At 50.1% G+C, this 17,824-nt stretch overlaps 1 protein-coding gene across 1 annotated transcript in view; it reads left to right on the forward strand.

Moving 5' to 3' along the window:
* Positions 1 to 803: 803 nt before the first annotated feature.
* The window catches only part of LOC133355428 (forkhead box protein P1-like), a gene marked incomplete at its 3' end in the record, with an annotated part of 48,920 nt that continues 31,899 nt past the window's right edge, over positions 804 to 17,824 (forward strand). The window contains exon 1 of the mRNA XM_061572724.1: positions 804 to 1,033. Coding sequence (XP_061428708.1) covers positions 1,027 to 1,033 — 7 coding nt within the window. The remainder of the gene's footprint in view (positions 1,034 to 17,824) is intronic.

Here is a 17,824-nt window from a genome sequence, read left to right on the forward strand (position 1 = left end):
GGTCGATTGTGAAAAAATTAACCCGTAAAAACAAAGTTTTTCACTATAAATCCTTTATATGCGTGGCGGCTAGAGTCCTCTCGTCCTCTGGCTTGAGATGGCTGCCACCTATGGGTCAGATGATTGCCTGCCACCATGAAGCAATTGGTAATTAAATGTAATTTATTTTTTCCTAAAAAGTGTAAAATTTTGGAAAAAAATTTTCACGAAAATAAATTGTCTGGCACAACGAGTCTGTGTGCAAAATATCAGCTCGATTGGATCACGGGAAGTGGGTTAAAAAACGACCGAAAGATTTGCACGGTCGTAAGCGCGCAAGCAGGCAAGCAAGTGAACTTAATATAAAGGATTTAAAAAGAAGCTAGGAAATGGTTTAGTATTAGTTGTATATTTTTTAAAGTTATTTTGTTTACCCTTAATATAAATTTTGATTTAACGCTTTCGTGACTGAAGGGATTCATATTCTTGGTTATTTCGGTAAAGTCACGTAGAAGGGAAATAATAAAATAAAACAAATATTGTTTTTATATTAAACTTACTTTACCGAAAGAACCAAGAATATGAATCCCTGCAGTCACGAAAGCTTTAAATCAAAATTTAGCTTTACAGCTCATAGGATTCCCCCTGGGCGAAAGCAAAAAAATAAAGATTTTTAAAGCTCCAAATAAAAAAATATTCAAAGCGCCGTCGCCTCGGAAACGGCGGCAGTGCGTCCCTTACCAAGATGGCCGCCTCCATGCGTGCGTCACGTGTCGATGACGTCATCGCACGACACGTGTTGACTGCGAGCAGCAAGAGGCGGCGGCGGAGGCGTTGAAGGTGGTGGCCGCTTCGGTCGCGAATTTTGTTTAAAATTAAATTTGAGAGTTTTTATTTGCTTGTCGTTTATCGGACGGGGAGGTTTCGTTTGAAGTTGCGCGGGGTTTCTTTTTTAAATGTTTGTCGTTGCTTAAAAAAAACCGCGGAGCCGCATTTATTTATTTATTTCTCGTTTGGCGCCGAGCGAAGCTGACAGCTGCGGATGCGATGAGAGGTCAGAGTTGAGTTTTCTGTATTTGCTGGTAATAATGAACACTAACATTTAATAATGTTCAAGGGGGTCACGTTATAGAGCTTCTCGCCATCATCTCCTGGCGGTGGATAAAACGAGGAATCCTTTTTTTAAAGAGCAACTGCAGTTGTGTGCCAATCCGTCATGGTAATGTGGAATTTCCACCACGGGTAGAGGGTTTTAAAGAGCACCACCCCACCCCGCTTGGTTAAGCAGACACTGTGAGGAGTGTTAATATCTCAAAAGCATTACCTACTTACAATCCCAGACGTAGTATGCTTCCATGCTGGATTTCTATTTACAGCCTGTACCGTAATGTGACACTGTACACTAAATATAGCCTCTTTGTGCAGCCCACTGGGGAAGATTGACCATACTTCACCACGCTGGTCACTGGGGGTTGGGGGAAGGTGGGGGGCGGAAGCCCGTGACAGTTTTAGAGATCGCACGCCACTGATGTTAGCCGTGGACGGGGACTCGAACTCAGGTGGCCGGGTTTCGCTAACCGCGGCGCCACCGCTCCACGCCGATTTTGAGCTGTTATCGATTGCCAGCGTGGTGAGGTCTGGTCAACAACACCCCATGACCGGCGTGGGGGGAGGCCTTCATCCAGCAGTGGATGGATCGTGGCTGGAACTTTGAACAATTTATAACGTCAAGAAGTGTCTTGATACGCATTTAACATAATATTTGATGAAAAAAAATAGTTACTCTAATGCATCAATATTTGTTTTTTTTGTTTATCAAACATTCATTCATGGCGTTGGTCATACATCCCAATGTACCAGGACTTAACCTTGAGACTCTGTAGTAGCAGCAGCATCATCATCATCATCATCCTCAAGTCCATTTACTTTTCTTAGCCGTCAATATGATGTCTTGCCAACTTGCGTGTGTTCTCTCTCTGCCCCACGTGGTCTCTGACCCACGTGCTCTCTGACCCACGTGCTCTCTGACCCACGTGTTCTCTGACCCACGTGTTCTCTGCCCCACGTGCTCTCTGATCCACGTGCTCTCTGCCCCACGTGTTCTCTCTCTGCCCCACGTGCTCTCTGCCCCACGTGTTCTCTCTCTGCCCCACGTGGTCTCTGAACATCGTGTTCTCTGCCCCACGTGTTCTCTGACCCACGTGCTCTCTGCCCCACGTGCTCTCTGGTCTCGGTGGACATTCATGCGTGTCCACCTCTCCTCCACGCTTCTTCGCAAACTCCACACTTCGTGCCTCTATCGTACACCGCCGCGCCTGGGTCTGCCCTACCTCAACGGTCGGAGGGGGAGGAAACGGCAAAACGGCGCGAGACTCCTGTAGTAACTCCTGAAACCCTCTTCATCGTGGCCAGCAGCAGCAGCAGACCTACGGCGACATTGGCATTGTAGCTGCTGGATGGATACCATGCTGCTGCTGCTGCCGCCGCCATCACTGCGCTGGGATAGAGCGCACAAGTGATTCCGTGTGGCACCCTTTCCACGCGCGTTACGCGCTGGTCCCAGTGTCCTGCGAATTAAGAGGAGCCTTGTGTTTGATGTGAAGTGAAACGATGTCTGTGCTGTTCAGCGGATCCCCTTGTATGCGTATGCATGTTGAACTTCTTTTGCACCATACATAGCCAAGCGTGGTAATCTGTGGTGCGTGGAAGGACGACAAACTAAACACACAAAAACATCTTGGTGGTGGTGCTGCTGCTGTAGCGTTGGCAGTGGTGTGCAAATAATAAGAACAACAACTTTCCACACAGGTCAATAACAACACTGTTGCCTTAAAATGCAGAAAAAGTACATAAGCGGCGACGTTTCGGGCAATTGCTCTTTCACAGAAGGCCTCTCGATGTGCTGTGAAGAAGGGCCGTTGCCTGAAACGTTGCATAAAGGCGACAGTGGCGTTGATCAACGCGTTGTGTGTCTGCTTGGTAGGCAGTGCGAGTTCAATGCATTCGTTAAGAATGATTTCTTTGATAATTGGTTTTTTACCCTTTTATCTGGCAACAAAACTGACACCTTTTTTTACAAGGAGTCATGTTTGCATTGACCACAATACCTGCGGTCGGAATGCAAACAAAAAACACAACTCTGATAATGTTTGCACTGTCCTTGAAGTTGATTGGTCCACACCCGAGACAGCTTTCCTTAGAGCCTAGTCTCACATGGTGTTGGACCAGATGACGCCAAAAGGCGCACAACTCAAAGACAACGCACCATCAGAGTATGAGAGCTCGGGGTAAGCATTTACACCATTGGAACCTCATTTGCCAGAAGAAGAAATATGTTAATTGGTTTTTTACCCTTTGTTGTGTGTGTGTGTGGACCAATCAGGGAGACATTCAGACTCTGTCTTCTCGACAGACCTGGTCTTCACCTGAGGACGGCTGCTTGCGTTGTGGCCGAAACGTCGTGAGAATAATTGTATAATGTTTTATTTTATTATTGTATTATTTCCATTCTACGTGACTTTACCGAAAGAACCAAGAAGATTTCTGAATGTTATTTGCAAGAGTATTTAAACAAGCGCCCTTGCCTCTTTAGAGAGCGCCTTGTCTGTGGGGCCGCGTGTGTTGATGCAGTACAGTTCGGGGCGGTTTGCGTGCGGATTATTTAAGTTGCGGTTTTTGAGGTGGAATTTCTCTTTTAAAATAATACAGACGCCGCACACAAGAGACAGATATCCCCCGCGTAGCCTCCAGAGACTTGTGGAGCAAGTGTTGCTTGCGATTAACACCTACGGGGAAGAAGGCCAGTACGGCACACGAGGGGGGGGTGGCCAGCACCTCGCCCATCCACCTTTGTCTCCCTCGTGGGAATGTTGACACCGACACTGCTACTCATTTGTGTTGCATGTCTGTTGAACTTCTTTCGCGCCGTACGTAGCCAACCGTGCTAATCGGAGCGGAATCGACCCAGGACCGGTTCAGATAATCGTCCCTGGTGGTGGTGGTGGTGCCGGCCGTGAGTGGGAATCAAACTCGGGCCACAAGGTTGACGGTTGTGCTAACCGCTCCCCAGAATGGGACCCACAGCACACACACGTGTAGCCACGTGCGCCCACATGCCATGCTCACAGACACACCACGCACTGCGCCAGCTTAGTCTGGATGTCTCATCGTGAGGGTGAGTGCCAAAACAACCAGGGGCCCGTTTGTTTGGATTGCACAGAGGTGGTGGCGGTGGTGGCGGTGGTGGCGGTGGTGGCGGTGGTGGCGGTGTGTGCGAGGGAGCGGTGGGGCAGCGGTTAGCGCTACACTGCGCCAGGAACCCGGCCACTCCGAGTTCGATTCCCGCTCACGGCCACCAACACCAGCGACGAATATCTGAACCGGTCTCCTCCCCTAGGTCGACTCAGCCTCAAATGAGTACCTGGACCAGTGGTGTGTTGACGTTGCAACTAGGGAGACAAAGGCGGCCGGGCGTGGTGTTGGCCACCCACCCTCTTGTGTGTCGTTCCGACCTTCATAGGTGCTGCTCGCAAACAGCACTTGCCCCAACGGTCTGCTGAAGGCTATCCGGGGGATCTTTGTCTTTGTTGCTCGCTAACAGTACAGCACTTGCCCCAAGAGTCTGTTAAAGGCTATCTGGGGGATCTTTGTCTTTGTTGCTCGCTAACAGTACAGCACTTGCCCCAAGAGTCTGTTAAAGGCTATCTGGGGGATCTTTGTCTTTGTTGCTCGCTAACAGTACAGCACTTGCCCCAAGAGTCTGTTAAAGGCTATCCGGGGGATCTTTGTCTTTGTTGCTCGCTAACAGTACAGCACTTGCCCCAAGAGTCTGTTAAAGGCTATCCGGGGGATCTTTGTCTTTGTTGCTCGCTAACAGTACAGCACTTGCCCCAAGAGTCTGTTAAAGGCTATCTGGGGGATCTTTGTCTTTGTTGCTCGCTAACAGTACAGCACTTGCCCCAAGAGTCTGTTAAAGGCTATCCGGGGGATCTTTGTCTTTGTTGCTCGCTAACAGTACAGCACTTGCCCCAAGAGTCTGTTAAAGGCTATCCGGGGGATCTTTGTCTTTGTTGCTCGCTAACAGTACAGCACTTGCCCCAACAGTCTGTTAAAGGCTATCTGGGGGATCTTTATCTCTTTCTGTGTTACCGTGCCGGCTGCCAGAGAGTTTGGCAGCGGCGCCAGGATAGTAGTGGTGGTGGTGGTTGGTGGTGATGGTGGTGGTTGGTGATGGTGGTGGTGGTGGTGATGGTGGTGGTGGTTGGTGGTTGGTGATGTTGGTGATGATGGTGGGTGATGGTGGTGGTGGTGGATGGTGATGGTGGTGATTGGTGATGGTGTTGGTGGATGGTGATGGTGGTGATTGGTGGTGGTGGGTGGTGATGGTAGTTGGTGATGGTGGTGATTGGTGATGGTTGGTGGATGGTGATGGTGATGGTGGTGATTGGTGATGGTTGGTGGTTGGTGGTGGTGGTCATTTTAACGTGGTGTTGTTGTTGTTCGCTTGCTGTGGTCTGGGATTGTTGTTGTTGTTTTGCCGTCTTGCCCAAGCTTGCCTTTGTTGACAAATTGCCAGGAATTGATAAACTTTAGCAATTTGCACTCGCATACTTTATTTATTTACTTGCTTACCTCTCCCATACTTTGCAATCCTATCGGTTGTTTTCGTGTTGTTTGTTGTTGTGACTTTCTGACCCGCCCCCTACCGAACGACTCTGAAGTAGAGCCTCAGGAACTCATCGGATTCCTCCAGTCCGAATAAGTATTCTGATCAGTGATGGTGGTTGGGTGGTTGGGTGGTGGTAGTGGAGGTGCTAGTGGAGGTGGTAGTGAGACTACTTCTGGAGGAGGTTGTTGATGGTGCTGGTTAATGGATGTGCTGGAGATTGGTGGTGGTGGTTGGATTTAAGTTAACTCGTACTGCCATTGTTTCAACTGCTGCTCCTTTATACCAAAAACCCAGAGCAGTGAGTCTCAAGCCCCCTGTTCGAGGAGGTTCCTGCCAGGTCCCCGCAGTAGCGGTGGGTACGGGATGACGATGATGATCCTGACGCTGTGTGCGTATACATGGGGAGCGGTGGTGCAGCGGTTAGCGCTACGCTGCGCTACGAACCCGGCGACCCGAGTTCGATTCCCGCTCACGGCCGCCAACACCGGCGACGATTATCTGAACCGCTCCTGCCCCTCCCCTAGGTCGACTCGGCCTCAAACGAGTAACTGACGCGGTGCGTCAACATCGCCACTTGGGGATACAAAGGTGGTCGGGCGTGGTGCCGTCCCATCCTGCATCGGTGCTACTCGCGAACAGCACTTGCCCCAACAGTCTGTTAAAGGCTACACGGGGGATCTTTGTCTTTGTACGATCCCTATTGAGCACATTTGCGGCGTAATCTTTAAAACAATTTGAGCATTTTTTTTAAATTTCGTGCAGCACGACGGCTGCACGCACGTGGTGGTGGTGGCCCACGTGATCTCTCGCATCCACCGTGAAACTAAACGAAACGGCGCGCGTGCTTGAAGTAGTAGTCGTAGTCGTAGTGCAGTGTACTCGTCTATGTATATCTTACGGTTGACACACGACGCACGCCGCAGTATCATCAGAATATGTCTTTATACCGGAGGAATCCGATGAGCCATGAAGCTCTTTTTTTTCCACAGATGACCTTTTAGGCGTGGGTAGCCCACGCCCGGAACCTGGATTCGAACCGTGAACAACGGATGAGGGGGGGGAGGTGAGGATTGCCAAAGCGAATCGCGTGAAGGCGACGGGGGACGGGACGTGGGGAAACATCTGTCTGGAAAATGTCGAAAAAAAATATCAGTCGAGTACTGAGAGCCCGGCCACCCACCCACCACCACCACCATCCCCGTTTGGTTGCCTGGGCAACTCACGAAACTGTAGCCTGGATTTGTTCTTGAAAAATAAACAAACTCAAGAAAATTCACCAGGCAGATTTATTTTGGTTTGGTGTGTGTGCGTGCGCGTGACCGTGTGTGTGTGTGTGTACTCGGTGTGCTTGCGAACAGCACTTGTCCCGATAGTCTGTTAATTCTATACGGGGGATCTTTGTATTTGTATCTGTGTGCATGTGTGCTTATATCCATGTGTGTGTGTGTCCCCATATGTGTATGTACCTGTGTCTGTGTGGTCGTAAGTTTTTTTTGTGTAATATGTACTTAGTGCTGTGGCCAATAGTAGTCAGGCCCAAACTTGATTCTATTTGCTTGGCTGTTTAAAATCAAATCCCCAATTTTATCAGCAATGGCGCTACTTCTTCATGCGTTGCGTCATCACGCTTGGGGGAGGGGGGCAGTGGCAGCGATTTGCCACGTGCCAGAGGTCGCAACCGGGTACCCGATACCCGTACCCTACCCGATACCCGGCTACTCGTACCCAGCCGGGTACGGGTACCCGTTTGCGACCCTGGTGCGGCCGGGTATGGGTACGGGTAGGCCGTGAGTCACTGGTGAGTAACCGTTTGTCACTCATTTCCCAACGTCTTGTCTCTTCTCACAATTCGAGTTCCTAAAATAAACCCACCCACGCCTGCAACATGGCTTCATCCCAGAGGTCGCAATCAGGTACCCGTACCCAGCCGGGTACGGGTAGGGTACGGGTACGGCCGGGTACGGGTACCCGTTTTCGACCCTGGTGCGGCCGGGTACGGGTAAAGAATAAAAACCCGTTTGCGACCTCTGACACGTGCCCTGCTACAGAGATGATTGGCCAAGCCGCACTGAGGCCAGCGTGGTGAAGTATGGTTAACCAACCTCCACAACTTTCAATTCATCCAGCAGTGGATTGGCTCTAAATTGTTGCAGAGTTACGAATTGATCGGTCGGAAAGCGGTCTTGTAATGACCATGCTCGCTTCTACGATTGGCTGGCGGGACGGTTTCATGAACTCCGACGAGGTCACTTGCCAGGGGTCAAAGTTCGGTGACTGGAGGTCACGACACTTTGGGCAGAGCCGTGAAGTTTGGGTGAAAATGTGAAGGTGTTTTATCCGCCCGGCGGCTTGCTTGTGGTTGTGAGCTTTTTGTCCCCTCTACGGCTGCCTCGTTCTGCCCCAACAGCACTGAAGAGTAGGCCAACATACCCTGTAGAGCGGTGCTCTGGAGCTTACCCACGTGGAGGCTCTTCTGCCAGCAGTGGTATGAGCGAGCAATTGCAGGGCTGCACCTGTACTTTATTGCTGGAGGGTGGCTGCCGCCATGTGTGGCTTTTGGGTAATGTGATCAATACTCAACTTTAACCCCACACACACACACACACGGCAATCATACACACACACACAGCCCTCTCGTACACACACACAAAGATCCCCCGTGTAGCCTTAACAGACTGTAGGGGCAAGTGCTGTTAGCGAGCACCTATGAAGGCCGGCACGGCACACAAAGGGGTGGTGTGGTGAACAGCACGCGCGGCCGCCTTTGTCTCCCTCGTGGCGATGTTTACACACCGCACCAGGTTCTCATTTGAGGCTGAGTTGACCTAGGGGAGGCCCAGGACCTTGTCAGATAATCGTCACTGGTGAGGTTGGGTCACCGGGTTCGTATTGCGGCACGCTAACCGCAGACACTGCTGCTGCTCCCCACAAACACACAGCGCACACACAGCGCACACAAACACACACACAGCGCACACACAGCACACAGCACACACACACAGCGCACACAAACAGCACACACACACAGCACACACACACACAGCACACACACACACAGCACACACAGCACACAGCACACACAAACACACACAGCACACAAACACACCACACACATCCCTTACACACACACAGCACACAAACACACCACACACATCCCTTACACACACACAGCACACAAACACACCACACACACCCCTTACACACACACAGCACACAAACACACCACACACACCCCTTACACACACACAGCGCACACAAACAGCACACACACACAGCACACACACACACAGCACACACACACACAGCACACACAGCACACACACACACAGCGCACACAAACAGCACACACACACAGCACACACACACACAGCACACACAGCACACACAAACACACACACAGCACACAAACACACCACACACATCCCTTACACACACACAGCACACAAACACACCACACACATCCCTTACACACACACAGCACACAAACACACCCCTTACACACATACACTTACATAAACACCCCACACACCCCTTACACACCCCTTACACACACACACACTTACATAAACACACCCCTTACACACACACACAATTACACAAATACACCACACACACCCCTTACACACACACTTACACACACCCCTTACACAAACACACAATTACACAAACACTCCACACACACCCCTTACACACACACACACACCCCTTACACACACACACACACACCCCTTACACACCATACACACCCCTTACAAACACACACACACCCCTTACAAACACACACACACTTACACAAACACACCACACACACCCCTTACACACACACTTACACACACACACCCCTTACACAAACACACCACACACACCCCTTACACACACACTTACACACACACACCCCTTACACAAACACACCACACACACCCCTTACACACACACTTACACACACACACCCCTTACACAAACACTCCACACACACCCCTTACACACACACACACCCCTTACACACACACACACCATACACACAATTACACAAACACACACTTACACAAACACACAATTACACAAACACTCCACACACACCCCTTACACACATACACACGCCTTACACACACACCCCTTACAAACACACACACTTACACAAACACACAATTACACAAATACTCCACACACCCCTTACACACACACACACCCCTTACACACACACACACCCCTTACACACACACACACCCCTTACAAACACACACACACTTACACAAACACACCACACACACCCCTGACACACAAACACACACAATTACACAAACACACCACACACACCCCTTACACAAACACTCCACACACACACACAATTACACAAACACACCACACACACACCCCTTACACAAACACACCACACACACACACTCCACACACACACACAATTACACAAACACACCACACACACCCCTTACACAAACACTCCACACACACCCCTTACACACACACACACCCCTTACACACACACACACACCCCTTACACACACACACACCCCTTACAAACACACACACACTTACACAAACACACCACACACACCCCTGACACACAAACACACACAATTACACAAACACACCACACACACCCCTTACACAAACACTCCACACACACACACAATTACACAAACACACCACACACACACCCCTTACACAAACACACCACACACACACACTCCACACACACACACAATTACACAAACACACCACACACACCCCTTACACACACACACACAATTACACAAACACACACAAACACACGCGGGTGGCGCTGACAGGCAAACACTCGCCCCCCATTGACCGTCACTCGGCACAAACAAATAAAAATTGCCATCATTACGTGTATGGCCGAGGCCTGATTCTCTTCTCTTCGCCCCGTATGTTATTTACTCCATGGCTGTCAACAACACGGCTTGTTTACTTTATATATTTATAACCACACACACACACTCACTCGCAGTCACACACACACACGCGTGTGAGTGTACACCAGCAGGGCATGTTTACGGAGGGAAGCCGTCCATTTCATTACTCACCCGGGTCTCCCAAAGCCACGCGTTTGGTCTTGGTGAGTAAGTAGCTGCATCTGTAACTTACATATCTTTACGGACAATTCATCTCTTTTGTTTAAAGTGTTTTGTCCGAGATGACTTTTTTTTTTCTTTTTTCGTACCGATAATTTATTCGATTTCGTGTCGAATTTTCGGTCGATGCGCCGTCGCACGTTTCTCCTGCAACGCTGTTGCTTTTGCGCCGATTTCTCTCTGGTTGTTGTTTGTTGTTGCTGTTGTTGTTGTTGTCCTGATGGCTTCTTGGTTGTTTGTGTGCGTGCCCGTGCGCAATATTCATGATCGATCGCGCTGGCTGTACGGGCTCATCTCGCTTGGCGAGCCATTTGAATATCATCGACCAATTTGTTCGCAAAAGTGTTTTCCGCGTAACGAGCCGTCGTGCCATCGATCGATGGAATGACTGCGTCCCTTGGGTGGCAGGGTTGTGCCCAGGGTTGTGCCCAGGGGGGTGGCTACGTGTGCCATGCGTGCGTGTGATCCACCGTGTGAGGAAGGGGGGCCCTCCTGGTGGCATTTTCATGAGTTTGGTGGTGGGGGGGGGGAGGCCCTAATTAATTGCAGACGCTAAGGAGAGGCATCTTTGCGAGCACCCGTGGTTTCTTCACGCGTGTTAAAGTGTTGCTTTTGAAGTTGCATTACTTTCTTTTTTTTATTCTAATTTGTATTGCTCACGGGAAAAAAATAAGTTTTTCAAGAACGGAACTTTTTGGGGGGCTGAAACGCAACTCGGCTTTTAACACAGGAGTCGACGGGAAAACGATGCTCGTTTAACGAATTTTCACTTAACGAGCACATCCGCGTGTACACACACACACACACAACAAAGACAAAGATCCCCCGTGTAGCCTTAACATACTTTGGGGCAAGTGCTGTTAGCGAGCGCCGATTAAGGCCGGCACAGCACACAAGGGTACGGGTGGCCAGCACCATGCCCGGCCGCCTTTGTCTCCCTAGTGGCGATGTTTACGCACCGCTGCACTACCACTTCCCGCACCCATACACACACGGGCGGGTACACACATGTGCGTACACACCCACACACACACACGCAGGCGGGTACACACATGTGCGTACATATACACACACACGCAGGCGGGTACACACATGTGCGTACACACACACACGCAGGCGGGTACACACATGTGCGTACATATACACACACACGCAGGCGGGTACACACATGTGCGTACACACACACGCAGGCGGGTACACGCATGTGCGTACACACACACGGGCGGGTACACACATGTGCGTACACACACACACACATACACAGGCGGGTACACACATGTGCGTACACACACACACACACGCAGGCGGGTACACGCATGTGCGTACACACACACACACGGGCGGGTACACACGTGCGTACACACACACACACACGGGCGGGTACACACATGTGCGTACACACCCACACACACACGGGCGGGTACACACATGTGCGTACACACACACACACGCAGGCGGGTACACACATGTGCGTACACACACACACACGGGCGGGTACACACGTGCGTACACACACACGCAGGCGGGTACACGCATGTGCGTACACACCCACACACACACACGCAGGCGGGTACACACATGTGCGTACACACACGCATCTCTCTGCCTGTTGCTGTGCACGCCCGCTCACCGAGCCTGTTTACATTTTTTGCTGTCAAGTGAACCCGCCGTGTTTACCAAACAAGGAGCAGCTTGCCGTGGGTCCGCCGGCACAACACGCGGGCGGCGCAACCGGGGCCCGGCAAATTGACACCGGCAGCAAGTTTCCCGGTGCGGTGGAGTTGCAGCGCTAATGGTTGCAGTTTTGAACGGCTTCTAAAAAGCGCCATCTAGCCAGGGATGAACGATTGACAATCAGGGGCCCGCGGTTCAAGTCAAGAATGGAGATGACCGTGTGGTCGGTAGCTGAATGACAAAAGCTGTGTGTGTCTGTACAGTGTGTTGGAAATGATTTTGCACCGTACGTAGCCAACGCACAACGCGAACCGGCCCCCAAATTGACACCAGTAGCGAGTTCTCCGGCGCAGCGGCGCTAAATGGTTGCAGTTGAATGACTTAGAAGTACTTATCTACCTGGGGATTAGTGATACTGGTAGGAACCTCCTGGTTACACCAGCACCCACGGGGGATTATTGTGTCCGTCCGTCGTGCATCCAAAAATGGGTGGGGAGGGGAGGGTGGGGAGGGGCTGGGTGGGGAGGGGCTGGGTGGGGAGGGTGGGGAGGGGCTGGGTGGGGAGGGGCTGGGTGGGGAGGGGCTGGTCACCCCGTGGTGCCCTTATAAAACTCAATGTTTAACCTACTCACGCCGGCTTGTGCCCGCCCTCACAGTCGGCCATGGCCATATTTGCGGAATACACCACGCCGCCGTTGACCCTGGCCATTGACGGAGCAACCCAACGTTCCTACCAGCTCCCTCCGCAGGACAATGTGTTTAAGGGGCCATGGTTCAAGTCAAGAATCGAGATGATCGTGTGACGGTGGCTCAAAATCAATAACTGTACGTATGTGTGTTGAACTTCTTTCACACCGTACTTAGCCAACCGGGCTAATTGTCACGTGTACACACACAATCCTTTGTGTGTGTGTACGTGACGATGTTCAGTCGGTAATGGACTTGGTCGACGGATCGTCCCAGCTCCAGTTTAGGAAGCCAATGGAGCGATGGCACTTTTACATCTAGATGGGAAACTCATTTGTGTAGAACTGCTTTTTTGTGTTTAGTTTGTTGTCCTTCCCCCGCACCTCCAATAAGCACAGTTGGCTACGTACGGTGCGAAAGAAGTTCAACATGCAGGAACTCCTCCTCTACTTACAAACGAGTTAGGTTCCAGAGGTCTGTTCGTAAACCGATTAGTTCGTAAGTCCAACTTTACTCCTGTCGATTCCAAACATGTTCTACACGTGTACACTAAACACGGGGAGTGGCTTTAAAAGTTGTATAATCTACTGTTGATGGTTATGCCACTGGTTCTTCATGTTCTGCAGAAGTAGATGTCATTGGTTCTTGACGTTCTGCAGATGTAGATGCCACTGGTTCTTCACGTTCTGCAGATGTAGATGTCACTTTGTTCTTCACGTTCTGCAGATGTAGATGCCACTGGTTCTTCACGTTCTGCAGATGTAGATGCCACTGGTTCTTCATGTTCTGCAGATGTAGATGCCACTAGTTCTTCACGTTCTGCAGATGTAGATGCCACTGGTTCTTCACGTTCTGCAGATGTAGATGCCACTGGTTCTTCATGTTCTGCAAATGTAGATGCCACCACCGCCATCTATTGCCCGGCGGTTGAACTTACGACTCTCGGTCCAAACAGGCAACGGGACAATGTTTGTTCGTATCTCTGAATGTCCGTAAGTCGAGTAGTTCCTGTACACAGATTCGGGGGTAACGTTTATACCTCACGGCTACAAGTTCCTAGGTTCGATTCCTGACTCGGGCACTATTTCTACGTGGGATTTTGTACGTTCTCTCCTCTTGTTCTGCATGGGTTTCCTCCAGGTTTTCCAGTTTCCTCGAGTAGCTCAGGAAAAAAAATTGGTATTGGCCAAAAAGCATCACAATGCTGGCAAATTATCAGTAAATGACTCACTCGATAACACAGCAGTAGCAACATATCCCACCCCCATACAGGCGAAAAACTTGGCAGGACCCTCTTGACAATGAGTCTTGAGAGTCGGGCGTTGCTGGGTAAACAAGTGTGGTAATAAGCATGTATTATGTTGAACTTATTTCGCACTGCACGTAGCCGACCGTGTAAACTGTGGCTCACTTGAACGTCAGTTTCAGTCGAGGTTTAGACAGTGGTGGGTCTATGTGAGAGTTTGAATCAGGGCTTAGACAGCGATGGGTCTTGTTGAGTGTTTGAGTCAGGGTTTAGTCAGCGATGGGTCTGGTTGAGTGTTTGAGTCGGGGTTTAGTCAGCGATGGGTCTGGTTGAGAGTTTGAGTCAGGGTTTAGTCAGTGATGGGTCTGGTTGAGAGTTTGAGTCGGGGTTTAGTCAGTGATGGGTCTGGTTGAGTGTTTGAGTCAGGGTTTAGTCAGCCATGGGTCTAGTTGAGTGTATGAGTCAGGGTTTAGTCAGCGATGGGTCTGGTTGAGTGTTTGAGTCGGGGTTTAGTCAGCGATGGGTCTGGTTGAGTGTTTGAGTCAGGGTTTAGTCAGTGATGGGTCTGGTTGAGTGTTTGAGTCAGGGTTTAGTCAGCGATGGGTCTGGTTGAGTGTTTGAGTCAGGATTTAGTCAGCGATGGGTCTGGTTGAGTGTTTGAGTCAGGGTTTAGTCAGTGATGGGTCTGGTTGAGTGTTTGAGTCAGGATTTAGTCAGTGATGGGTCTGGTTGATTGTATGAGTCAGGATTTAGTCAGTGATGGGTCTAGTTGAGTGTACGAGTCGGGGTTTAGTCAGCGATGGGTCGGGTTGAGAGTCTGAGTCAGGGTTTAGTCAGCGATGGGTCTGGTTGAGAGTTTCCAGGGTTTAGTCAGCGATGGGTCTGGTTGAGAGTTTGAGTCAGGGTTTAGTCAGCGATGGGTCTGGTTGAGTGTATGAGTCAGGGTTTAGACAGTGATGGGTCTAGTTGAGAGTCTGAGTCAGGGTTTAGTCAGCGATGGGTCTTCTTGAGAGTTTGAGTCAGGGTCTGGTTGGGATTTTCACTGAGGTTAAAGTCTGCAACATGCAAGAATGTGGTGACTGGTGTTGGTTGTTGTTGAGGCTGTGGCGACTGCTGTTGTTGTTTTTGTCTTTGAGTGGGCGTGTGTTTTTGGAGGGTGAATGTGTGTTTGTCTAGGGTGTGTGTGTGTGTGCACGCGTGTGTGTGTGCGTGTGGCCGGGTTTAGTGCATTGCGCTACGAATCAAAAAGTGATCGCTCATGACCTTCAACAGTTAAACTGGTCCTGGGCCTCCCCTAGGTCGACTCAGCCTCAAACGAGCAGCGTGTAAACCACCAGCACCAGGGAGACGGCACTAACAGCACTTGAAGCTAGTCTGTTCAAGGCTATACGGGGACCTTTGTCTTCATGTGCCCGCGCGCGTACGTGTGTGTTGCTAGTAACACACACGTGTGTGTGTACACGTACACGTGTGTGTGTGTTGCTAGTAAGTACAGGTGGACGTGTGTTTTGTCTTTTTGTGTGTGTGTGTACATGTAAATGTGTGCGTGTGCGTGTATTGTAGGTGTGTGTACATGTATGTGTGTACTTGGGTACGTGTGTGTGTGTTTTGTCTGCGTGTGTGTGCACGTGTGTGTGTGTTTTGTCTGTGTGTATGCGTGTGTGTCTGTGTTTTGTCTCTGTGTGTGTGCGCGTGTGTATGCGTGTGTGTACGCGTGTGTGTGTGGGCACGTGTGTGTGTTTTGTCTGTGTGTACGCGTGTGTGTGAGTGTGCACGTGTGTGTGTTCGTGTGTGTGTTTTGTCTGTGAGTGTGCACGTGTGTGTGTATGCGTGTGTGTATGCGTGTGTGTGTTTTGTCTGTGTGTGTACGCGTGTGTGAGTGTGCACGTGTGTGTGTACGCGTGTGTGTGTTCTGTCTGTGTGTGTGTACGCGTGTGTGTGTGTGTACGTGTGTGTGTGTTTTGTCTGTGTGTGTACGCGTGTGTGTGAGTGTGCACATGTGTGTGTTCGCGTGTGTGTTTTGTCTGTGTGTGTGTGTGTGTACGCATGTGTGTGGTTGCGGCCGCTGTGGTTATTATCGTTCTTTACTTTGTGTAAACAACGCCGAGGGGAGGGTGGGGGAGTTGGAGTCACAGCCAAATGTCTCCGAGGCACAAACATCACCACCAACGTCGCAACCGACATCGCAACCAACATCACCACCACCATCACCACCATCATCACATCCATAACCATCACCAACATCACCACCACCATCACCACCATCATCACATCCATAATCAACATCACAACCATCACCAACATCACCACCAACATCACAACCACCACCATCATCACCACCAACATCACATCCATAACCAACATCACAACCATCACCAACATCACCACCACCATCACCACCATCATCACATCCATAATCAACATCACAACCATCACCAACATCACCACCAACATCACAACCACCACCATCATCACCACCAACATCACATCCATAACCAACATCACAACCATCACCAACATCACCACCAACATCACCACCAACATCACATCCATAACCAACATCACAACCATCGCAAGCATCACCACCAACATCACCACCAACATCACAACCATCACCATCATTACCACCAACATCACAACCATCACCAACATCACAACCATCACCAACATCACCACCAATATCACCATCAACATCACATCCATAACCAACATCACCACCAACATCACATCCATAACCAACATCACCAACATCACCACCAACATCACCACCAACATCACATCCATAACCAACATCACCAACATCACCACCAACATCACCACCAACATCACCAACATCACCACCAACATCACCAACATCACCACCAACATCGCAACCAACATCACCACCACCACCAACATCTCCACCACCACCAACATCACCACCAACATCACCACCAACATCACGACCAACATCACATCCATAACCAACATCACCAACATCACCACCAACATCGCAACCAACATCACCACCAACATCACCACCAACATCACCAACATCACCACCAACATCACCAACATCACCACCAACATCGCAACCAACATCACCACCACCACCAACATCTCCACCACCACCAACATCACCACCAACATCACCACCAACATCACATCCATAACCAACATCACCAACATCACCACCAACATCGCAACCAACATCACCACCACCAACATCACCAACATCACCACCAACATCACATCCATAACCAACATCACCAACATCACCACCAACATCGCAACCAACATCACCACCACCACCACCAACATCACCACCAACATCACATCCATAACCAACATCACCACTACCACCATCATCACCACCAACATCACAACCATCACAAACATCACCACCAACATCGCAACCAACATCACCACCAACATCACAACCATAACTAACAACACAACCAACATCACCACCACCAT

Source organism: Lethenteron reissneri, chromosome 51 (genome assembly GCF_015708825.2).
Source record: "Lethenteron reissneri isolate LAM-NWPU_2019-01 chromosome 51, ASM1570882v1, whole genome shotgun sequence".
Classification (NCBI taxonomy): domain Eukaryota; kingdom Metazoa; phylum Chordata; class Hyperoartia; order Petromyzontiformes; family Petromyzontidae; genus Lethenteron; species Lethenteron reissneri.